Source organism: Crinia signifera, chromosome 5 (assembly GCF_055691185.1).
Source record: "Crinia signifera chromosome 5, ASM5569118v1, whole genome shotgun sequence".
NCBI classification, from domain to species: Eukaryota; Metazoa; Chordata; class Amphibia; order Anura; family Myobatrachidae; genus Crinia; species Crinia signifera.
In genome coordinates, this window is record NC_139221.1 from 66,100,372 (window position 1) to 66,124,251 (window position 23,880).

Below are 23,880 nucleotides of genomic sequence, written 5' to 3' on the forward strand. Positions count from 1 at the left end.
GTGAATAACTAACATAGACCATATGTCTACTTTATGTTGACATCATTATTTCAACTTCCTTTTAATTTTTTGGGACACTAGGAGGCTTACAATATGAATAGCAAATTCTCAAATTTTCAAGAAAATTTCAAACACTGATTTTTTTAGGGACCAGTTCAGTTCTGATGTGACTTTGAGGGACTTGTATGTGAGACACCCCCATAAATGATGCCATTTCAAAAACTGCACCCCTCACAGTATTCAAAACAGCATTTTGGAAGTTTGTTAACCCTTTAGGTGTTTCACAGGAATTAAAACAAAGTGTAGGTGAAATTTCAAAATTTCTTTTTTTTTGCAGATTTGCAATTTTAATACATTTTTCTAAGGAACACAGTACATTTTACTAGAGAAATGTGACTAAAAATTGATTCCCCCAATTCTTTTGTTTTCATAAATATCCTATATGTGGCCCTAGTGTGCACGGTGACCAAACCACAGGCTTCATAATAGAAGGAGCACCTACTTGATTTTGGAGCCTCCTTTTTATGAGATTATTTTTTAGGCACCATGTAGGTTTCTAGGCACCATAACATGCTAAAAGTTAGGAACCCCCCTACAAGTGACCCCATTTTGCAAACTACACCCCTCAGGGAATTCAGCTAGGGGTATAGTGTACATTTCAAACCCGCAGGGGTTTCACCAATTGTGGTACAACTGGGCAGTGAAAATGAAAAATTATTTTTTTTACACAAAAATGCAGTTCTGGCTCCAAATTTGTCATTTTCAGAAGGTATGAAGGAGAAAAAGCACCCCAAAATCTGTGCCCCAATTTCTCCCGAGTACAGCAATGCCTCACATGTGACCAAAAAATACCAGTTGGGTGCATGGCAGGACTCAAAAGGGAAGGAGTGATTTTTGGATTTTGCAGCTCAGATTCTGGTGGAATTTTGGTGGGTGCTATGTCGCATTAGCAAGACCCCCCAAGCACCAATACAGTGGAACCCCCCCACAAGTCACCCCATTTTGCAAACTACACCCCTCAGGGAATTCATCTAGGGGTATAGTGTACATTTCAAACCCCCAGGGGTTTCACCAATTTTGATACAAGTGGGCAGTGAAAATGAAAAATTACATTTTTTTACACAAAAATGCAGTTCTGGCTCAAAATTTTTCATTTTCAGAAGGTATGAAGGAGAAAAATCACCCCAAAATCTGTGCCCCAATTTCTCCCGAGTACGGCAATGCCTCACATGTGACCAAAAAATACCAGTTGGGTGCATGGCAGGACTCAGAAGGGAAGGAGTGATTTTTGGATTTTGCAGCTCAGATTCTGGTGGAATGAATGGTGGGTGCTATGTTGCACCAATACAGTGGAACCCCCCCACAAGTCACCCCATTTTGCAAAGTACACCCCTCAGGGAATTCATCTAGGGGTATAGTGTACATTTCAAACCCCCAGGGGTTTCACCAATTTTGATACAAGTGGGCAGTGAAAATGAAAAATTACATTTTTTTACACAAAAATGCAGTTCTGGCTCACAATTTTTCATTTTCAGAAGGTATGAAGGAGAAAAAGCACCCCAAAATATGTGCCCCAATTTCTTCCGAGTACGGCAATGCCTCACATGTGACCAAAAAATACCAGTTGGGTGCATGGCAGGACTCAGAACGGAAGGAGTGATTTTTGGATTTTGCGGCTCAGATTCTGGTGGAATTTTGGTGGGTGCTATGTCGCATTAGCAAGACCCCCCAAGCACCAATACAGTGGAACCCCCCCACAAGTCACCCCATTTTGAAAACTACACCCCTCAGGGAATTCATCTAGGGGTATAGTGTACATTTAAAACCCCCAGGGGTTTCACCAATTTTGATACAAGTGGGCAGTGAAAAAGAAAAATTACATTTTTTACACAAAAATGCAGTTCTGGCTCAAAATTTTTCATTTTCAGAAGGTATGAAGGAGAAAAAGCACCCCAAAATCTGTGCCCCAATTTCTCCCGAGTACGGCAATGCCTCACATGTGACCAAAAAATACCAGTTGGGTGCATGGCAGGACTCAGAAGGGAAGGAGTGATTTTTGGATTTTGCAGCTCAGATTCTGGTGGAATTTTGGTGGGTGCTATGTCGCATTAGCAAGACCCCCCAAGCACCAATACAGTGGAACCCCCCCACAAGTCACCCCATTTTGAAAACTACACCCCTCAGGGAATTCATCTAGGGGTATAGTGTACATTTCAAACCCCCAGGGGTTTCACCAATTTTGATACAAGTGGGCAGTGAAAATGAAAAATTACATTTTTTTACACAAAAATGCAGTTCTGGCTCAAAATTTTTCATTTTCAGAAGGTATGAAGGAGAAAAAGCACCCCAAAATCTGTGCCCCAATATCTCCCGAGTACGGCAATGCCTCACATGTGACCAAAAAATACCAGTTGGGTGCATGGCAGGACTCAGAACGGAAGGAGTGATTTTTGGATTTTGCAGCACACATTCTGGTGGAATGAATGGTGGGTGCTATGTTGCACCAATACAGTGGAACCCCCCCACAAGTCACCCCATTTTGCAAAGTACACCCCTCAGGGAATTCATCTAGGGGTATAGTGTACATTTCAAACCCCCAGGGGTTTCACCAATTTTGATACAAGTGGGCAGTGAAAATGAAAAATTACATTTTTTTACACAAAAATGCAGTTCTGGCTCACAATTTTTCATTTTCAGAAGGTATGAAGGAGAAAAAGCACCCCAAAATATGTGCCCCAATTTCTTCCGAGTACGGCAATGCCTCACATGTGACCAAAAAATACCAGTTGGGTGCATGGCAGGACTCAGAACGGAAGGAGTGATTTTTGGATTTTGTGGCTCAGATTCTGGTGGAATTTTGGTGGGTGCTATGTCGCATTAGCAAGACCCCCCAAGCACCAATACAGTGGAACCCCCCCACAAGTCACCCCATTTTGCAAACTACACCCCTCAGGGAATTCATCTAGGGGTATAGTGTACATTTCAAACCCCCAGGGGTTTCACCAATTTTGATACAAGTGGGCAGTGAACATGAAAAATTACATTTTTTACACAAAAATGCAGTTCTGGCTCAAAATTTTTCATTTTCAGAAGATATGAAGGAGAAAAAGCACCCCAAAATCTGTGCCCCAATTTCTCCCGAGTACGGCAATGCCTCACATGTGACCAAAAAATACCAGTTGGGTGCATGGCAGGACTCAAAAGGGAAGGAGTGATTTTTGGATTTTGCAGCTCAGATTCTGGTGGAATTTTGGTGGGTGCTATGTCGCATTAGCAAGACCCCCCAAGCACCAATACAGTAGAACCCCCCCACAAGTGACCCCATTTTGCAAACTACACCCCTCAGGGAATTCATCTAGGGGTATAGTGTACATTTAAAACCCCCAGGGGTTTCACCAATTTTGATACAAGTGGGCAGTGAAAAAGAAAAATTACATTTTTTACACAAAAATGCAGTTCTGGCTCAAAATTTTTCATTTTCAGAAGGTATGAAGGAGAAAAAGCACCCCAAAATCTGTGCCCCAATTTCTCCCGAGTACGGCAATGCCTCACATGTGACCAAAAAATACCAGTTGGGTGCATGGCAGGACTCAGAAGGGAAGGAGTGATTTTTGGATTTTGCAGCACAGATTCTGGTGGAATGAATGGTGGGTGCTATGTTGCACCAATACAGTAGAACCCCCCCACAAGTCACCCCATTTTGCAAACTACACCCCTCAGGGAATTCATCTAGGGGTATAGTGTACATTTCAAACCCCCAGGGGTTTCACCAATTTTGATACAAGTGGGCAGTGAAAATGAAAAATTACATTTTTTTACACAAAAATGCAGTTCTGGCTCAAAATATTTCATTTTCACAAGGAATGAAGGAGACAAAGCACCCCAAAATCTGTGCCCCAATTTCTCCCGAGTACGGCAATGCCTCATGTGTGACCAAAAAGTGGCAGGACTCAGAAGGGAAGGAGTGATATTTGGAGTTTGCAGCACAAATTCTGGTGGAATTTTGGTGGGTGCTATGTCGCATTAGCAAGACCCCCCAAGCACCAATACAGTGGAACCCCCCCACAAGTCACCCCATTTTGAAAACTACACCCCTCAGGGAATTCATCTAGGGGTATAGTGTACATTTAAAACCCCCAGGGGTTTCACCAATTTTGATACAAGTGGGCAGTGAAAAAGAAAAATTACATTTTTTACACAAAAATGCAGTTCTGGCTCAAAATTTTTCATTTTCAGAAGGTATGAAGGAGAAAAAGCACCCCAAAATCTGTGCCCCAATATCTCCCGAGTACGGCAATGCCTCACATGTGACCAAAAAATACCAGTTGGGTGCATGGCAGGACTCAGAAGGGAAGGAGTGATTTTTGGATTTTGCGGCTCAGATTCTGGTGGAATGAATGGTGGGTGCTATGTGGCATTAGCAAGACCCCCGAAGCACGGTGAAATTATGAACCTAATATTCCATAGATGTGTGGTATAATTTAAAACACTCCTTTATACATAGGCCGGGTTTGTCGGGGCAAGTGTCACACTGGAAAATAGTTTGCTTTCTTATTCCCTTTTTATAGCAAACTTTGCACCTTTTTTGTGTCCTGCCCTTTTTTCCAGTGGAGGGGATTTCATCAGGAAAATGCTGCCCTGGTACAATACGGGGGCCAGTACTAGAAGTACTGGGGCCCTCTGCCTGCTGGTTCCCAAATATTAGGCCCTTTATGACTTCCTCTTGAAAGTGCATAAATGTCCCCCTCTGGCCGGTAGAACGGAATAGCACGTAAGCGTTATACAGTGCCATCTGGATGATATACACGGCCACCTTCTTGTACCAGATTTTTGTTTTCCGCAGGGCACTGTACGGCTTCAGTACCTGATCTGAAAGATCCACTCCGCCCATGTACCTATTGTAATCCAGGATACAATTAGGTTTTGAGGTGTGGGTACTGGTACCTCGTACAGGGACGGAGGTGGTACTGTCTCCGTGAATTGTTGTCAGTATAAGGACATCCCTCTTGTCCTTATATTTGACCAACAACATATTTTCGGTGCATATTCCCCTGCTTTCACCCCTTCTCATTACTTGGGCAATGTGCGTTTTTGGGAGGCCTCTTTGGTTCTTGCGCACAGTACCGCAAGCTGCTGTACCTCTTGAACCAAGGGCCTTAAACAGGGGGATGCTAGTGTAAAAGTTATCCACATAGAGGTGATAACCTTTATCCAGGAAGGGGTGCACTAAATCCCAGACAATTTTCCCACTAACACCTACGAGGGAGGGGGGGCATTCTGGCGGTTGAATTCTTGAATCCTTCCCTTCATAAACCCTAAACCTGTGGGTGTACCCTGAGGTGCTTTCACACAGCTTATACATTTTTATGCCATACCTTGCCCTCTTACTGGGAAGGTACTGGCGGAATTTAACCCTTCCTTTAAAATGTATAAGGGACTCGTCGATACAAATAAATTTTTCAGGGATGTACACCTCTTCAAATTTGGCACTGAAATGATCAATGACCGGCCTGACTTTGAATAGCCGGTCAAAGGTGGGATCATCTCTGGGTGGGCACTGTGCATTATCGGTGTAATGTATGAATTTAAGAATTGTCTCAAATCGAGTCCGGGGCATGGCCATACGGTAAAATGGAGTACTGTACAGAACATCTGTACTCCAATATTGCCTAATTTCTGGCTTTTTTACTATGCCCATATGAAACACCAGACCCCAAAACGTCATCATCTCTACTGCATCTACAGGGGTCCACCTAGCAAATGATGACGTGGGGTTTTGAGCAATAAACTGCTGGGCATATAAATTAGTTTGGTCCACCATTAAATTTATAAAATCATCAGAGAAAAATAATTTGAAAAAGTCAATTTCTCTGAGACCTGTGGAATCAAATTGGATTCCTGGCATGCCCAAAAACTCAGGAACCTGGGGCTCAAAATTGTCTGGTGGTGGGGTCCATACTAGATCAATTATTGGGGGGGGAATCTCAGCTGATCTACGGGGGCGTCTTTGAGGGGGTCCCTCATCAGCAGAGGAGGAAGAGGAGCTTAAGGCAAATCCTTCAAATTCCCCGCTTGCATCACTGCCTGTGTCAGAGTCAGAAGCAAGCATGGCATATGCCTCCTCCACTGAATACATTCTCCTGGATGATTGGGAGGACATTTGGGAGGACATTTGGGAGGACATTTGGGATGCCATTTTTATTTTTGTGTTACCGGTAGTGAAATGTTTCAACACGTGTATAGTGTAGGGGGGGGCACAAACTTTATTTCAATCCGGGGGGTATGTAGTGTGTAGTGTGTATGTGGTGCAGAAAAAAAAAAAAATGCTTTATACCAATAAAAAAAAAAAAAATGAAGGGGTTAAAAAAAAAAAAAAATGAAGGGGTTAAAAAAAAAAAAAAGGATGGGGTTAAAAAAAAAAAAGGTCCTGCGCCAAAAATTGAGCACAGATGTTGGTCAGTAACGTCTGTCACTGAACAGCGCTCAAAGGCAACAGGAATTTGATCAAAAAAAAAAAAAAAATAGATCAACCCTGTGCCGAAAGAGATGATCAGTGATGTACGTCACTGATCAGCGCACAGCGGCCACAGGACACCCACAAAATCACAGTGTGTGTAAAAAAAAAAATTAAAAAAATACCCCACAGCACACACACAAAAAAAAAAGGTGATCAGTGATGCGACACTGATTACCAGTGAGGTGCAGCAGGTGCACAACCTTTGGTGCAACTGACAGGTATATATAAAAAAAAAAAAACCTCTGTACCCCCAAAAAAGTTGCTGATCACCTCAGATATAGTGATCAGCACAAAAGGCGGGGACAGCAGACACAAAATTTAGCACTCTCTATCACTATCTCTCTCTATCTCTCTATCTCTCACTATCTAACACTATCTAACACTCTATGACACTGCAGCAGCAGCACTCACAGGTATATCTATATATAAAAAAAAACCTGCGCCCCCAAAAAGTTACTGATCAGTTAATTTATACTGATCAGCACAAAAGGAGGGGGCAGCAGTCAGTTATATAAAAAATATATAGCACAATCTGTCACTATCTCTCTCTATCTCTCTCTCTCTATCTCTCTCTATCTCTCTATAACTATCACACTGCAGCAGCACAAAATATAGCACTCTGTCAGTAGGCCTCTCTCTCTATCTCTCTCTCTCTATCTCTCTCTCTCTATCTATAACTATATCACACTGCAGCAGCACAAAATATAGCACTCTCTGACACTATCTCTCTCTCTATTTCTCTCTATCTCTCTCTATCTCTATCTCTCTCTCTCTATCTCTCTCTATCTCTCTCTATCTATCTCTATCTATCTCTCTCTATCTATCTCTATCTATCTCTCTATCTATCTAGCTAATACTAATACAGTGCAGCAGCACAATATCACAGTATGGCACAATTATTGCACAGGATCCAGGAAGCAATCAGCAGCGATCAGGTAAGTATTGCAGCAAGTATTTCTGGTCAGTATGGCGGCAGGGGGGTACGGTGACCGCACTGCACGCTTTCCAGACCGGAATGGCGTCTGCAGTGCAGTCACCGTTAGTTTAAATCTCCCTCCTTGGCTGTGATTGGTCCGTCGGTCCGACGGACCAATCACGGCCTTTGGGGGCGGGCGGGGTGAGGTGGGGTGACACCAGTGTCACCCTTACACCCCGCGGTGATTGGTGCTGTACTTTACAGCACCAATCACCTCTGATCCCGTGTCACCGGCGAACGTTATTCGCCGGTGACACAGGAAAACGCTGTGAATGGCTGTTCACACTGAACAGCCAATCACAGCGATCGCCGACGGGGGGGCGGCATCGCAGCCCCCCCGGGGCATGCACGGACATGTCTGCTGTCAGGGACAGCAGACATGTTGAAACTGTCACCGCGTCTATAGACGCGGTGACAGTTTAAATCCATGACGTACATTTACGCCATGTGTCGGGAAGTGCTTCCCGACCATGACGTAAATGTACGTCAAATGTCGGGAAGGGGTTAACATTGTAAGGACCCATCAGGGTGCTTGCACAATAAAAAATCGTATATGATCGCATCGTATGCCATTTTATGGCATACGATGCAATGCGATATTTTATTGTACAACAGTGGTGTCAAACTCATGGCCCTCCAGTTGTTGTGAAACTACACATCCCAGCATGCCCTGCCACAGATTTTATATAATGGTTTGCTAAAACTGTGGCAGGGATTGCTGGGATGTGTAGTTCCACAACAGCTGGAGGGCCACGAGTTTGACACCACTGTTGTACAATATCGTGTCGCATCGCATCATATACCTTATTTAGTATAATGGTATACGATGCGATGGGCACCGTGCTAGGAAACAAGTACCCAAATTTACCTAAAAGCACTAGAACCTACATTTAAAAAACAAAACAAAAACCGATGGATTACAAGATCAGTATATTTTAAAATGGCTCAGTGGTCTAATTATTAAACTGTGGCTATTGCCTAGTATTGCCAGTTAAACCAGATGTTGCCAAATTAATCAATACTACCAGTGCAATGAGTGATCAAAGCCCAAGTGCCGATGCAATGTGCATGGCTGAGTGGCAATGCTGGGTCATGCATGCATAGAAAAGGTATCCTGTTGGCATGTCGACAATGTCTAGGTCAAAAAGTCACTAGGTCCACCATTAATGGTCAGCAGTAAGTCAACACATAAGGTTGACACTGTTAGGTCAACACAAGCAAAATGTCAACATGTACTTGGTACATGGTCGACACAGGAAAAGGTTGGCACAAGTTTTTTTTAAACCGACTTGTTCATACTTTACCATCCCAGTGGTCATAGGGTGAGGCACCGTGCCCGAACCATATTGGGCGCAGCGAGTGGACACAGTACACTTATATGGTGTCTATGTTGACCTATGCCAAGAAAATGTGGAAAAACCATGTCAACCTTTTCCTATGTCAACGATGTTCATGTCAACCTTTTGTCTGTGTAGACCTAGTATATGTCAACCATTCTTAGGTGTCGCCCTACTCACTGTCGGCCATTAGTGGTCATTTATATAACGACCACCCTGACCGCCCAGCAGTACTATAAGTAATTGCTTACTACAGCTGCCCAGTAATGGAGGTCATCATCACTAGTGGCAGCAGCACAGTTTCTTTGATAACTTGAATCAAAAATATTTTCTATATCTCCAAAAGTGACAATAGAAAATTGTTCCTTCCAGGCGAGTAAAGTAAAATGAATGAATAAATCTGCATGCTTCTCGCCAAGTGAAGGGACGGCTAACACCTAATTGCAGACACAAGAACTAAGGGGGTTATTCTGGTTGGTGCGGTGGGGCCGTACGCGCACGTATCGTTTTTTTTTTTTTTATCTGCGCATGCGCATCTTTCGCAATGCGCAGGCGCGCCGACATCACACCGCTCACGGACGGGTCTTTCCGTGCAAAAAAAACTGTCCGCAAGAGTACAGTCATTGTGGGCGGCATAGGGGCGTGTTGAGGGGAGCGGCCGAAATAATGAGGAAAACTGGGCGTAAACATGGGTGTACACGGGGGTGTGCACCAAAAATGTACGGTGCTACAACCGCTCGATCGGCGAAAGCACCGTGCATTTCGGACAGAAAACAGGCAGACACCCACGATGCCTCCAGACCACCCCTAGAGATACCGTATGAGAGCGGACGCCTGGGTCTGCTAATTAACGCTGATTACTACTCAAACACATACAGCTGAATGTAATAAGCAATGCTGCAGCCTATTAAGTCCAAACCATTATTTCACTACCTGCAAGCCACACACAGCCCACAAACACATTGGAAGCTTATCTTTCTACACTTCTCTACATGTAAAGGTTGGTTTAATTTTAGCTAAGATTAATTTTAAGACCTGCTTATATATGCCAAGGTAGTTAGTTTGTAACCATTTTACACACATTCAGTAAGTGTTTTTATATACTTTAAACAGCAGGACACATAATTTACAGAAGTCGACATGTGTCAACTTTTTCACTGTAACACCAACATAACTTTTTGTAAAGGTAAAACCAATGTGGGGACACATAGATAGTGATTAAAATGCAACATTAGAACATAATAAATATACATGTAAGGAGGGGTCAAATGCATTTTTATTAGGCTGTTCATTAAGGTAGACAATTGAGGTAATAGAAAACAATAATTGATTAACAATTAGAATAATTCATTTAATTGGCTTAATCATAGTTGAAAGGCTAGATTAGCAGGGTCATATATGTGAAGGGTATGCCAGCGTGCACGGACGTACAGATGGGGCAGGCTTCATCCTGGCTGGCGGATCGCCAGAACGTACCTGCTGGCGATCCGCCAGCAGCCTCGACATCCATCAGACTGAGACGCGCGTGCGTCTCACGCGCACGCATGTCTCAATCTCCGTCGGCAGGGTGACGGAAACCCTGTCCGTCTCTGCCTCAGGGAGATGGACAGGGTTAGGGGGGGGTTAGGGGGGGGGGGGTGCGGGCAGGCGTCGGGGACCCCGGGTTACTGCCGACAAGCCGGCGGGGACCCGGGGGAGCGGATGGAAGCGCCGTCGGAAGGGGACGCGCGCGCCTCCCCTTCTCGCCATCAATATGGCGCTGGCGGGGGATGGCGGCTGGCGTCGCCATCGCCTTCCCCAGCCAAGATGGGACCTGCCCCATCTGTACGCTCACTCTCACGATCAGTGACATACGCTGAGTTTTCCATTGAAAACAGGTGAGACCCGTCCGTGCAAGGTGGCTTTATGCTCAGATAGCTGTAACATGTCGGTGTGATAGGGGACGAGACCCGTCCGTATACGGTGGCGTACGCTCTGTTGTACGCCAGTTATCGGTGTCTAAGAGGAGATCCGTCCGTGTACGGTGGCGTACGCTCAAGAGTACGCCACTCCCCTTTGTCGGTCTTTGTGACCGTCCGTTTGCGGATGTTTTGTGGGTGGACTTTCGCTCACCGTCCGCGTACGGGAAACGTACGGTGAAACGGAACGTACGCACGTTTGGCTGACCGAACCAAAATAAGGCCCTAAGATACTGGAAGCACAAAATAAACTTTACTATTTGAAAAATAGCAAAAAAATATGTAAATACGTGTACATATATACTGTAGGGGGGTATTCATCAAAGTTTGGAGAGCAACAACATTGTGAGAAATAAAGTACCAGCCAGTTCGCTTCCACAGTACACTTTACAGGATGCGTTTGCAAAATGACAGGACCTGACTGACCTCTCACAATTTTATATCTTGGCAAGCTTTGATAACTACTCTACCACACACTGATAGTAAAAACACAGGAACCTACAGCATACACAACAAGGTAAAAATAGATATAAAGTATGCAATCAATCGCTGACAGATTAGGAAACTAGTTTAGTTCCAGACTGGATAGATAACTAGTAACACAAATGTCGCTACAATGTTAAACATGGGTCCTCAAACGGCGGCCCTCCAGATGTGGTGAGACTACAAATCCCAGCATGCCTTCCCACAGTTTTAAAACTCCCTTATAGCAAAACTGTGGCAAGGCATGCTGGGATTTGTAGTTTCACAACATCTGGAGGGCCGCAGTTTGAGGACCCATGAAGGACTTGGGAGCTCATTTGATAAAACTTATTGTGAATAAAAAAAAAACTCATTGGGTGGTATTCAATAGTTTTTCACCAGCATTTCAGCTCGCTATCCCCGGGGTGGTGAGCTGAAATTGAGCAAATGCGCTGCTAAACCTTACCATAATGAGCGCGATATGCACAAAAAATTCTAATCTGTCTAACTAAATATCACTCTATGATCTCCCGTCATTTTAGATGGGAGATCGGGCGCAATATAACAATTGAATACCACCCATTGTGTATAATAAATGGTGCTCCAGCCAAGCAGCAACCAACTGCAGTTTTTCAAATGGCAGTTAGGGGCTGAACACATGACTCATTCAGTTCTTTGTCACTCGTTGATAAATGAGCTCCTTGATCTGGAGGATAATTTTATATGTTACAAAGAGCAGTTGCAAAGTCAGGCATGAAGCGGTTTTGAAATGGTGGTTGCCCATGGTAACTGACGAGGACTTCCAAAGTTAGCTGATAATCAATTATGTATTTAAAACATAAATCACTCCATACAGTAGTTAGCAGCGACCAGCGGAAGATACTTAAACATTTTTTACTGTAGCACCAAGAGACATTGTATTAGTTAGTGTAACTATAGGAGATCATTCTAATAGAGAGATCTGCAACCAATTGTACATGCAATGCGTTCCCAGCGCAACAAGAGATTAAAAGCCAGAGAGATGATACAGATGGTTAAAGAGCATCAGGCTGCCTTCGGAGCTTCATTCAGATAGATGCAGCTTCCCAAAAACACAAGCCATCCTAATCAGTTAATTATGGTATACTATATAATTTGTCAGGGTCTCATAAAAATAAAAAGCTTACAATCCTCTATGATTTGTTACACCTGAATCTTTCCATTCCAGCTGGCATCAATCAAAGCTTAGCTGAAATAAGGCCTTTCTGCGGGTTTTTCCAGCTCACAGTATGGCTTATTGAAATAAATGAATCGCTTCTAGTCAAATATAGATTTCATTGTCTGCTTCTCTTTTTTCCCCAGAAGCTTCCCATTGGGTTATTTCATTAATCTCTTTGCAGTTTGTCTGCTTTCTAGACGTGGTTTGTTCATTTGTAACCATAGAAAGAATCACCGCCTGATTCAGTGAGGAAATATCAGTACTGGCTGCGCATAGACTAGGAGGCACTTATGATGCTTCTGTTCACTGAACCGCTCTATACATTAGCTGTACATTTATACGATTACACAGAATTATACAAATGCTTGTTTGGGAAGCATAATCTCCATGTCACATTGCACTGAGCGTACATAAGATACAATGTAAATAATCATGGCCAATGCAGAGGGATATCAATGCTGGAATCCCCATAAATGGAATGTTGACAGAGGTCAGGTAAGTACATAACTCCCAACATGACCTATTCCAGGAGGGACAACATGCTCTGCTCCTGGACTTCCTTGCCAGCTGCAGTTGCAGAGGTGGAACTGCACCACTGTTGCAAATTTAAATAGGGGAGCTACACCTGCCAGTGAGTCTGGACTGTGCTGTTTAGGGTGACAGTTGGTGGGGCTCCCCTATCTGAATTTTGGACTATGCTGAAGCCCTGCAACTGCCACTGGCATGGATGTCCCGAAACAGAGCATCTTGTCCCTCCTGGATTGGGTCATGTTGGGAGGTATGTAAGTATACTTACCCCCCTTCCCCCAAATCCTCACCACAGCCTAACCCTAAATTCCCCGGCAGTGTCTAAGCCTAACCCTCCACCTCACCCCACCCCTGGTCTAATGCTAACCTGCCCTGCATACTTCCGACCATGATCCAGACAGTTGGGGCATTCGGTCTTGTGGCAGCTGGTCGGGATGCAGACATCGTTATTTTGACTGAAGGCATCCCGACCACTGGGAAGCTAACCACATCCCATGCATAGACACAGACTGGGGCTAAATTCTGGCCCATTGTTTAGGATACTCAAACTCCCAGTCATGCCTATACCTTGCTTCACCGTTGATATAATCTTGTGGTAAAAGACTAGCCAGTAGATTATATCTATAACATTAGACTCTATGGAAGTGAATTATGTAGCCAAGTCTATGTGGAGACCATTGATTTAGTCTACAAGTGCTCCAGCTGCTATGCATGTGCCTCCGACCCCACTCATCCTCTTACGTCAATGATCATAGGCCAAAGTATTTGATAACATCCTCACTCGACCCGCAGAAGCTTCAACCCACTAGATATTTTGGGCAAGGCTTCAAAACAGGAAATGAGGCCAACTTGTAACTCTCCTGACCTTAGAGTTGCTGACTCCTCATGGTACCCTTGTACTAAATTGTCCATTAATCCATTCCGAATAATCCTTAAAAGGTCATTTGTGAGTATAACCTGGGTAAATCACTATTAAATATTCATCCTTGTCCCAGTTTACTCAAAGATCAAGTAAGGCTAGTTTCACACACTCCGGTTTTGACCAGACGGAAAAAAGCCGGACACACTTTGTCCGACTTTTTGCCTGATAGTTGTTCCTTTCACATGCTCCGGCTCCGTGAGCCAGTGCTGTGTAAATTTGAGGGTAGAAACTGAAGTGGCGTCAGTTTGGTGGCGGTGGAGAGCTAAAACCGGACACCAAATGACAGGTGTGTGTGAAAGGCCCCGATCACCCTCAGCACACACTGACCTGTGAGGACGGGACGGCCACGGCACGGAAGCCGGACACTACAGTGGTAAGATCCGACTGCTACCCGGCAGCCGTGCCGTGACCGTCCCGTATGAATGGACACATAGCTGTCCATTACACACTGCAGGGACGGCACGGCTTTTAAGCCGTGCAGGACCTCCCTGTCCGACGGCTAAACAACTGACAGTGCGATAACACTTCTGCTGAAATACCTAACGTCACTTTCCACGATTCAATGCAATTACCTTAAAAGCATTAATCAATGTTTATTTTTTAAGACGCTCTCTTAAAATCCACACCCAGGTTATAAACATCTCATTACAGTAAAAGCGCAAGTTTTGGCCTTGAAGGCAAAATAGTCATTCACAGCCAATTTCTTTGTGACAATAGACTGCATGGTTCTATGCAGGGGAAATGGAATTTGTGATTTCCTTTTGCCAACCTGTTATACAGATTACTTTGCCTCAAAAAATGTCCTTATCCATGTAACGATGAGCAAGTGGGCACTGATACAGCTCACCGGAGGATGAAGCCTCTACAGCTCAGACCATGTAGTTATTGCAGGGGGGATAGCTAAGCACATACATTTTATCATGTATGTAAGATATGTGCTAGGTGCTAGATACATCCCCCAGGATTGGCTGCGCTATATGCATCAAGCGCCATGCAGCACCCAGGAATCAGTATAAGCCATAACACACTCTTTCTAACCCCACCCCCAAACTCCCATTGGCTAATTTCAAAATCGTACCAGGAGCGGGATGTTGTAATCTCCCTCCCTGTCTCCCCCAGTGATAGACAGGCACCCATCCACATGGGACACCCCATGGACAGGGACGAGCACCTCAAGCTCCAGAGTAGCAGAGGTTGCTGCATGGAGCCGATTTTTTGTTCCAAGTTTTTATAAAATTCCATTACACCAGCGCTTGTTTCCTCAACAGCCATTACCCAATCAGTAATTAGCCTGGGGCACAGTCAGAACAATTGGTTATTGTGATATGAACTGGGACGTATAGTGAACTGTATCAGACCTTCTAAAAAATGGAGAAGTGGACACAGAAGTTGCCCAGACCAAAACGTTACTATCTATCCAGTACATTCTATAAAAGGATATGTAGAAGTGAGTTAGTTGCTAAGGGTAGTTTCTCCACCTGTTTTTCACTCTTTAGGAGGTTTAATACAATTGCCCCTTTGGTGTCTTTACCATCGGGCTGCATTTTCATTGGGGCTTCAGGGAATTTTTATAATATTGGTCGGCGTGTTTGAAACATATTTAAGTAACAGTCTGAATTCTGTTAATTAGATTTCAAGCCATGAAATTCTGATAAAAAAATAATAATCTCTACATCCGTGAACATGAGTATTACACAGTTTAGAGATCACTGTTTAAAGTAATGACATTTACATAAGAACAGCCAATCTATCATCCATCCTGCTTAAAGTTTTATTATGGCAACATATTTATTAGCCAATTTGCTGACATTAAGCTGCGGGGTTGATGTAGTAAAGAGACAGGAGACAGAAGCTCAATCAAAGCAAAGACACTTCTAGCTTTGCTTTCAATGGCTGCGGAACACTTGGGGTGAGATTTAATAGGATGAGAGATTCAGAAAAGGAGAGATTTGGGAAGAAATCTCCAGTTTTTTTAAAGCGGCAATCATTTATACTTCAAAATCAAACTGGTTTAGCAGTGTAAATGATTGCCGCTTTAAAAAAACTGGAGATTTCTTACCAAATCTCCCACTTTCTGAATCTCTCATCCTATTAAATCTCACCCTTGGTTTCTGTTATCCATATGGAATTATAATCCTATATTAAAGGAGTGGTCCGCTTTTGTCCTGCCCATTTCTGTGTGACCGCCTCGTCATTGCTGCCCTTGCTCACTGCTACCCCGTGCAGAGAGATAGCCTATCCTGTATGATGCTGATATCAGGCACATTGCAGTTCTCACACCAGTTTTAACTCCTTGGTTCTAAAATGTGAAAATATGGTAAAATGTACAGAAATGTTTTAAAAAAATGTTTTATGTTGAATAGGTTTCCTCATATTCAAATGTGGACTAACCATGTTCAAATATTAGACTCACACACGGGGAACCAGTTCAAGCCAAATGAAGTGTGTTTTTATTACATACTTTAAATCCAGTTGGCAAATCTTGACATTTGTACCACATAAATGGCCAATGCCTTTTTCCAAAACTGCTCAGAAATTGTAAATTTCTTTAAATGATGAAATTAAGTCATTTAGGGGGAAGTTTACTAAAGGAAATTTGTAAAAAAAATAGGTGTATTTGTACCCAGATGTGCTATCAATACGACTACAAATTGCCGTATTTTCGGGATAGTAAATGTCAAAAATAAGTGTATTTCTGGATACAAATACACCTATTTTTTTACAAATTTCCTTTAGTAAATTTCCCCCATAACATCATTATAAAACTTGTCCAACAAGATTTTATAATATATACACAGATATAGCCACACTCCTCTATCCTGTTGGCCCGCCATCCTGGGTTCCTTGTCCCGCCATGAAAAATGTCCCATTATGGCGCACGAGGCGTACTATGGCAAGAGCATGTAATTGCACTGCTTCGCAGCTGGGTGGCGATTGCTCCACTAATGTAGAGCATCATAGGCATTTGTACCGGCCGCATAATTACGTAAGGCTTCCCGTTGCCTGCATCAAGTATGAATGAGCTGACAGGCCTGTGGTACAGTAACCCTGATGGCCGAGCATGTAAATCCCCAGCATGCCATGTGCAGAGACTAGGGTTCGGATCCCACTCAGGAAAAAACTTCTTTTTTTAATTCTACTGTTTTATTGTTTCGGTTTGTGTCTAAATGTGTCTAAACTAAATTAAATTGTTTTTAACAGTTTATTTATAAAACACAAACAATGAACCATGAACACAAACCTACTGTATTTTGCAGGAATGGGGCACCTTTGGCCCTCCAGCTGTTGCTGAACTACACATCCCAGCATGCACTGCTACAGTTTTGCTCTTTGGCCATGCTAAAACTGTAGCAAAGCATTCTGGGATGTGTAGTTTAACAACAGCTGGAGAGCCGCAGGTTCCCCATCCCAGCTCTATTGCAAACAATGCGCACCAATACAGAACCTTGTTAGAGAATGGAGAACGTGGACCAGAAAATAAGGAACCGGCATCAGTGTGTCAGTTTGCACTATAGTATACATTTTATTCTGAAATGAAGAAATAAAGTAGCAGGATTTTCCAGAACAGAGGTCTCCAATCTCACCACAAATAATTTTCTACATGAGCACAGACATTGAGATTTGGAAATCAGAAGTCTGTTTCTAATCACTTGCTGTAACACAGAAATGCAGCCTTTTCTGATTTTGCATTAAAACTACAGTAGTATGTACAGTACTGTACCTTTCAAAGCTCAGCTGATGCCTTTTGCACTTAAGAAATAACGTACAGACTTGTCCTTATACATCCAGCCTCAAGACGCCACGCAGCGTGAGATGTCAAGTCCCGTGCAAGTCTGCTAGCACCTGGCATCTTTTTCTGCATCTGAGTTGTAATGCAATGTGACTGGAGAGCTCAGGGAAACTGTGGATGCTACATTGTGGCACTTCATATACAGATACAATGGCTCACAGATATACAGGTGTCCTAGAGATGTAACTAAACTCAGCATTGCCGCGATGTGTCCTACTGTTGGCAATGCTGGTGTGAATAGTGTTTCTGCAACTATGACACTTACATGGCATAGGAATACAAGGGACTGTGACTAGTTGCAGCCTGGAATTTTAAGCAGCAGAACGTGTACCTAAACGTGTACCTGAACGTGTACCTGTGTATCTGTGCTGCAGGTTTCACCCTGTAACTGCTTTGACAAAGGGCCGTGTCAGCCCCGAAACGTTGGTGCACTTTTTGCACTTTTTCTAAATTGTTTGAAAAAGACCCTCCGGAGTGCCATCTTTTTTCCACTTGTATACTTATACCTGAAGGGCACTGGAGGCAGCTGTTCTGTTCTTAAGGGAGAGTGCCAAACTGCAAAATTGCTATATATATATACTTGTGTACTTTCACTGCGCCAGCATGTCGCCATGCATCTGTGTCCCCTTGCGGGGCTCGCTGCGCTCGCCCACGCTACGCTTGCCCACGCTACGGGCTCGGTGGCTCGCTACGCTCGCCACGCTACGCTCGCCACGCTATCTAAAATCAACTCCATGCCAACGTGGATAGTGGGGGTACGAACTATCCATGTTGGCATGGAGTTTACAGCCCCGCAGGTGGACACAGACGCACGGCCGGTGAAATTACACAAGTACCTATATATATATATAAATAAATATATATATATATATATATATATATATATATATATATATATATAGGGCCCTGCTACTTCTATGTCAGGTTTGTTCCTACAGTTTGTTTTATCACTGTTTCCAATTGTAAAGCGCAACAGAATATGCTGTGCTAAATAGAAACTGTATATAAATAAATATTGGTACATATGAAAAAAAAACATCCTCTTTACCTATATGTGATATGCTTGTGGTGCCACTTCTGCCCTGTTAAGGCGTAACGTTTCCGTCGAACGTTAAATCTAGATCTACCTGCTTGATCAGGCACGCCACATCGTGGTTTCTTCATCCAGCTGAAAGAAAGAAATAGAACAGTGAACTTTGCAGCCATGGAGAGAGCCTCATAGTAGATGTCAGGACATTCACAGGAGCAAGTCTCATTTCCAGGATGAGACCTTTAATAATACTAAGTACTCTGTAGGTTAGTATCTTGTCAGTAATTTTTTTTTTTTTTTCAAAATTTCATACATTTAAATATTTAGTAGCAATACAGCCCAAGTAAGACAAAAAGAAGCCTGAGTTACTGGGTGGAAACCAGTGGCGGTTTTTACCTATGTTCTGCAAGGCTGCAGCCCCCAGGTAAAATCCGCCACTGTAGTGAAGCCAGATGCAGTCTGTGAGACTGCACTGGCGTCACTGTGATTGGCAGTGACTTCCTATTGAAAGTCCGACCTGCCAGTCACCAAGGCAGTCCCATTGGGAGGTGTTCCCTCCCTCCGGGGCGCCTATGCTACCATGCAAAATCCCAGATTGCGCATGCGCAGTACCTATATCGGTACTGCGCACATGCTGGTCCTAGTGTCTGTCATCTATATTATACAGGCGCTGGGACCATGATTCCCTTCTATGGGCTGTTCCGATGTTTGTACTGTGCTCTGCACCAGTCCCGGTGCCTGTCATCATTGCACAGGTGCTGGGAACTCTGCGGGGACCAGGAGCAGCGGCGACGTGGGGGGGGGGGGCTGCATTGCGGTACCCCAACTGCAGCCGCGGCCAGAGGCAGCCTCCCTCCCCTGAAATGGTACGGGCTGCCACTGGTGGAAACTCAATTGCCGGGATCTGTGACCACAGCCACAGATCCCGGCAGGCGGCAGTGGCATAACAATAGCCCCGCAGACCCTCGGCGCCCACACTTTCTCAGCACCTCCCAGCCACCGCGGGGTCTGCGGGGCTATTGTTATGCCACTGAAACTGGTAAATCTAGGGTCTGGATTAAATTGGTCTAGATTTTCCATTAAGGTATGTTAAGGGTTGTTGGTTATGTCATTATAATATATCACACAGTAATCAAGTCACATTTTACTTTATACGATAAAAACTTCAGTTACAACTATAAACATCTATAAACCATTTTTATATCAATGAATGCCTTTAATTGCTAGAGTATCTCTGCAGCAGAATATATCCAGATGTGTCCTCATACATCTAGCCTCAATATGCAATGCACCGCGAGATGCCGGAAGGGAGTGATCCAGCAGATAAGATGTAACTCTGCTAATGTCAGGTGTCTTTCTTGTTGAAAATGTGTCTTATTTGGATCACTATGCGCATAATACCACTTTCAGACAGCGGCGGATGAAAAACACAGCAATTACCTGGCTTTTCCAGCGCCGCGTTATTCAGCTGGTGCTGGAAAAGCCAGGTGACCCCCTTCACACAGGAGAGGAAATCTCCGGGTTTAAAATTTAGACTTGGAGATTTCCTCTATGGGTGCCGGACGGGTTCCCAGCAGTCGGGATCCCGACAGTCATTTACCCGACGTCGGGATCCCGACTGTCAAAACGCCGACAGCCGGGTGCCCGACAGCCACCCGCTATTTTCCCTTGTGGGGGTCCACGACCCCCATAGAGGGAGAATAGAATAGGTGGCTCGCGTAGCGAGCCACCGTGCCCGCAGCGTGGCGAGCGCAGCGAGCCCACAAGGGGCTTTTTTGCACTCGCCATGCTGTCTGAGTACAGGCAGTCGGGATCCCGACATCATGCTAATGACTGTCGGGATCCCGACTGTCAGAGTCCCATACCACACCCTCCTCTATTACACTAGTTTTTCTCCTGTGTTAAAGGGTTGATCCGGAACTTAAACTCTGGGTCCCCGACCCTGGTCTTTTGCAGGGTCAGAGATCCGGAATTTAAGATTACCCGTGTTCTTAATGAAATTCCCGGGTGGAACTGCTTCACCTGGGAATTTCATTTTCTGTGTGAAAGGGGTATTAGATGCACAAGCAGCTTATGCTGACTAAAATTATAAGCGGCATGCCTATATTGTGTGCAACTGCGGCTGTATCGACATACGAAATGCTACATTACTGTGTTCTCCAGAAAAATACTGTAATATAACATTTCGTATGCAGACACAGCTTCAGTCACATACACAATATAGGCATGCTATGCATAATTTTAATCAGCAAAATCTGCTTGTGCATATTATTATTTACAAAGTGATTTGAATAAGATGAATTTTTTGGGACAAATGCACAAAAAGTTGCCCGGCTTTAGTAAACACGCTCACAACTAGTTGTGACTAGAAGGTCTGTTTATAACTGGTGCATATCTTGCAATTAAATTTAATCAAACCAACACAGTGAAAATCAGTGTTTGATTGGTTGTTTTAATTTAGTGCAAATTGTGTTCGTATTGACAGTGTTACTAAATGAGCACTACTGTGTGGTGGGATGACCTTACGGTAGTCAGTTTGTAATAACACAGTGCTCCAAGCTACTGACATGGAAGGTGGAGATAAGATACAGAGGAGACCTCACCTCATTGTGATTTGACTACATCAATCGAAGGCAGCAGAAGAAGGAAATAAACAAAGCACAATTACATTTCATTACAATAGCTCATTACAATAAATTCAAATACTTTAGACAGATGACAATTCTATCACACACAGATGTAATTATTAACAATTCTGGTTAGGATTCTGATTTAAAAGTAAGATTAGTACAATATTGTAAGCTTAACAGCAGCCAATGGCTCTGCAGGTGAATTTTGGGATCCTCGAGGATTCCAGGAGAGTAGGGAAGTATGTACTAAACCTAAGTGCAAATGCTCCATTATCACCCAGTTACACCTCTGATGCTGATCTCCAGAATAGGAGGAACTTGGAAGAATAGTGACGCAAGTAGGACAAGCCATAACTATATAGATACTGTAAATAGAATATGACGTGGTAGCCTTTGTAATAAGTCATCCTGTTTACACATGCCTTATCTGTCCATTGTAAGGAATTCACCAACGCACTGTATTTAATCTGGGGTGGATTGCAGTGGTCGGACACTCTTGTATACAATAATGGAGAAGTCTAGGGCAACCCCACCCTGCAAGTATTCATTTGTAGGACAATTAGACAGTAGAACTGACTTCGGGGTCTATTCCTGAAGAAGTGACATTACTGGAGAAATTAGACACTGGAGAAGTTTCCCATGGCAACCAATCAGTTGCTATGTATACATTTATTGAATGCAATTGAAAAATGGTACTAATGGTTACCATGGCACAATTCTCCACTGACACACTTCTCCAGTCTTTTCACTGCTTTATCAATAGACCCCTTGGATTGATGTCATGTTGGCACACTGCAATGTATTTGTTCTTGTTACATATCATCATATTGGCTCTAGGATTGTGTAAAAAGAACGCAAACTTAAGGTGCCCATACACTGCTGCGATGTCTCGCAGCAGTGTACGGGCACCCTGTGAACAATTTGTTGTGACAGATCGCATGCGTCCTTGCTCCCCGCCCCTCTCGCCGCTGTGAGGGAGGTCCACAGTCGGGTGGTTGGACGGCCAGCAGGTCCGACCACCCGACACAGGTCCTATGCACACGGACCACGCATCGTACTTGAGGGGACATCAAACTGACCCGATTTGGGCCAATTTGATGGCCCGATTTGTCAGAATTGGCCCAAATCGGGTCAGTGTATGGGGGCCTTTAAGAGTTGACGTATCAAGCAGTGAAAAAGAGTGGAAAGGCTGACCATTGGAGACATTGGCCATAGCAACCAATCAGCTTCGTCCTATCATTCTATAAAATGTACTTGATAAAGGCTACTTAAAATCTGACTGGTGGCCATCCTCCCCACTGGTCCTCTTCTACCCTCTTTTCACTGCTTCATTACATCAGCCCCTTAAACTGATAAATACAATTCTGAATTTAGCAAGGACAGTTGTAGAATACAGTATGTGCAGAAAGAGTGCCACAGCTAAAATACAAATATAAAATATAATATCCATCTAATGAATGCAAAACATCTACTGTATACTGTATTTGAATATTACATCACACATGGTCATCTCATTGACTATATTAAATATACAAAGACACAGGGAGCTTGATTTGTATTGCGCACAGTATTCAGGTTTAGTTATATTCTTCTGTCGACAATACCGGACATAAGAGTGTAATGCTAAGTTAATTATGTATCGCATAAATGAATATTGTTTGTTTTTAGCTTTGAAAGACCTGGAACATTTTTATTATATATGCTACAGGACAATTCCTAGAATAAATGCATAATAAATCACTTGTATAGAAGCTGAATTGAGCAGTTAGGGCTTAGAACTGGATTTTTGAACACATTAAGGGATTCAGAAGACTTTATGGTAGAACAGCGGTATTAAGGTAAAAGGAAAATGTGTGAGAGGTGTTAGACCACAGCCTGGATCTGAGGATAGAGAACAAAGACTGGGTCCCTTGGGAAATGTTTGTAAGTAGCACTTTACACTGGCCTTGCCATTCATACAGTACAGGCATAAGCGATAAAGGTTAACAGATTAAAGCTAGATTGGAAACTGTGAATGTTGACCTGCCATGACTGTGGAGACATCCATTTGTGTGTTGAGCTAAAATTTATGAGGGTGTAGCCTGAAGTCAGGTCTCATAGTCTACACACTGGGCGATATTGGTAACAATATTGTTCAGAAAGGGCTATCTGAACGATATTGTGAACAATATCGTCCTGTGTGTGCACTGTGCATCGGTAACGATGTGCGCTCCTGCGCGTTGTTAACGACCCCCTCCCTTGTCCAAACATGTTCAGACGAGGGAGGACATCGTCAACGGCAGCATGACCGCCAATGTGGTCACCCCCTTGTATGCGGCATCAGCAGCGGTGTAACTAGATTTTCGGCGCCACCCTGCCGACAATGCAGGAGGCGCCCCCCGGTAAAAAAAAAACGGAGCGGAGGGGAGCCGTGGTACGGCGGTGGGGAGGGGGGGTTGTGTTTCTGTGTGTGTGTGTGTTTGTATGTATGTGTGACCAGTGGCGTAACTATCGTCCCGCAGCCCCCGCGATTGCGGGGAGGCGCTGAGGGTA

General features: G+C 43.8%; 1 protein-coding gene across 2 annotated transcripts in view; it reads right to left on the reverse strand.

The window, feature by feature from the left end:
- The window catches only part of MMP16 (matrix metallopeptidase 16), a 184,070-nt gene that overhangs the window by 68,434 nt on the left and 91,756 nt on the right, over positions 1-23,880 (reverse strand). The window contains exons 3-4 of one of the 2 annotated variants that reach the window (XM_083187384.1): positions 21,322-21,336; positions 18,737-18,856 (exon numbers count right to left, since the gene is read on the reverse strand). In XM_083187384.1, coding sequence (XP_083043510.1) covers positions 18,737-18,856; positions 21,322-21,336 — 135 coding nt within the window. The remainder of the gene's footprint in view (positions 1-18,736; positions 18,857-21,321; positions 21,337-23,880) is intronic. The other variant, XM_083187385.1, reaches the window with a different exon arrangement.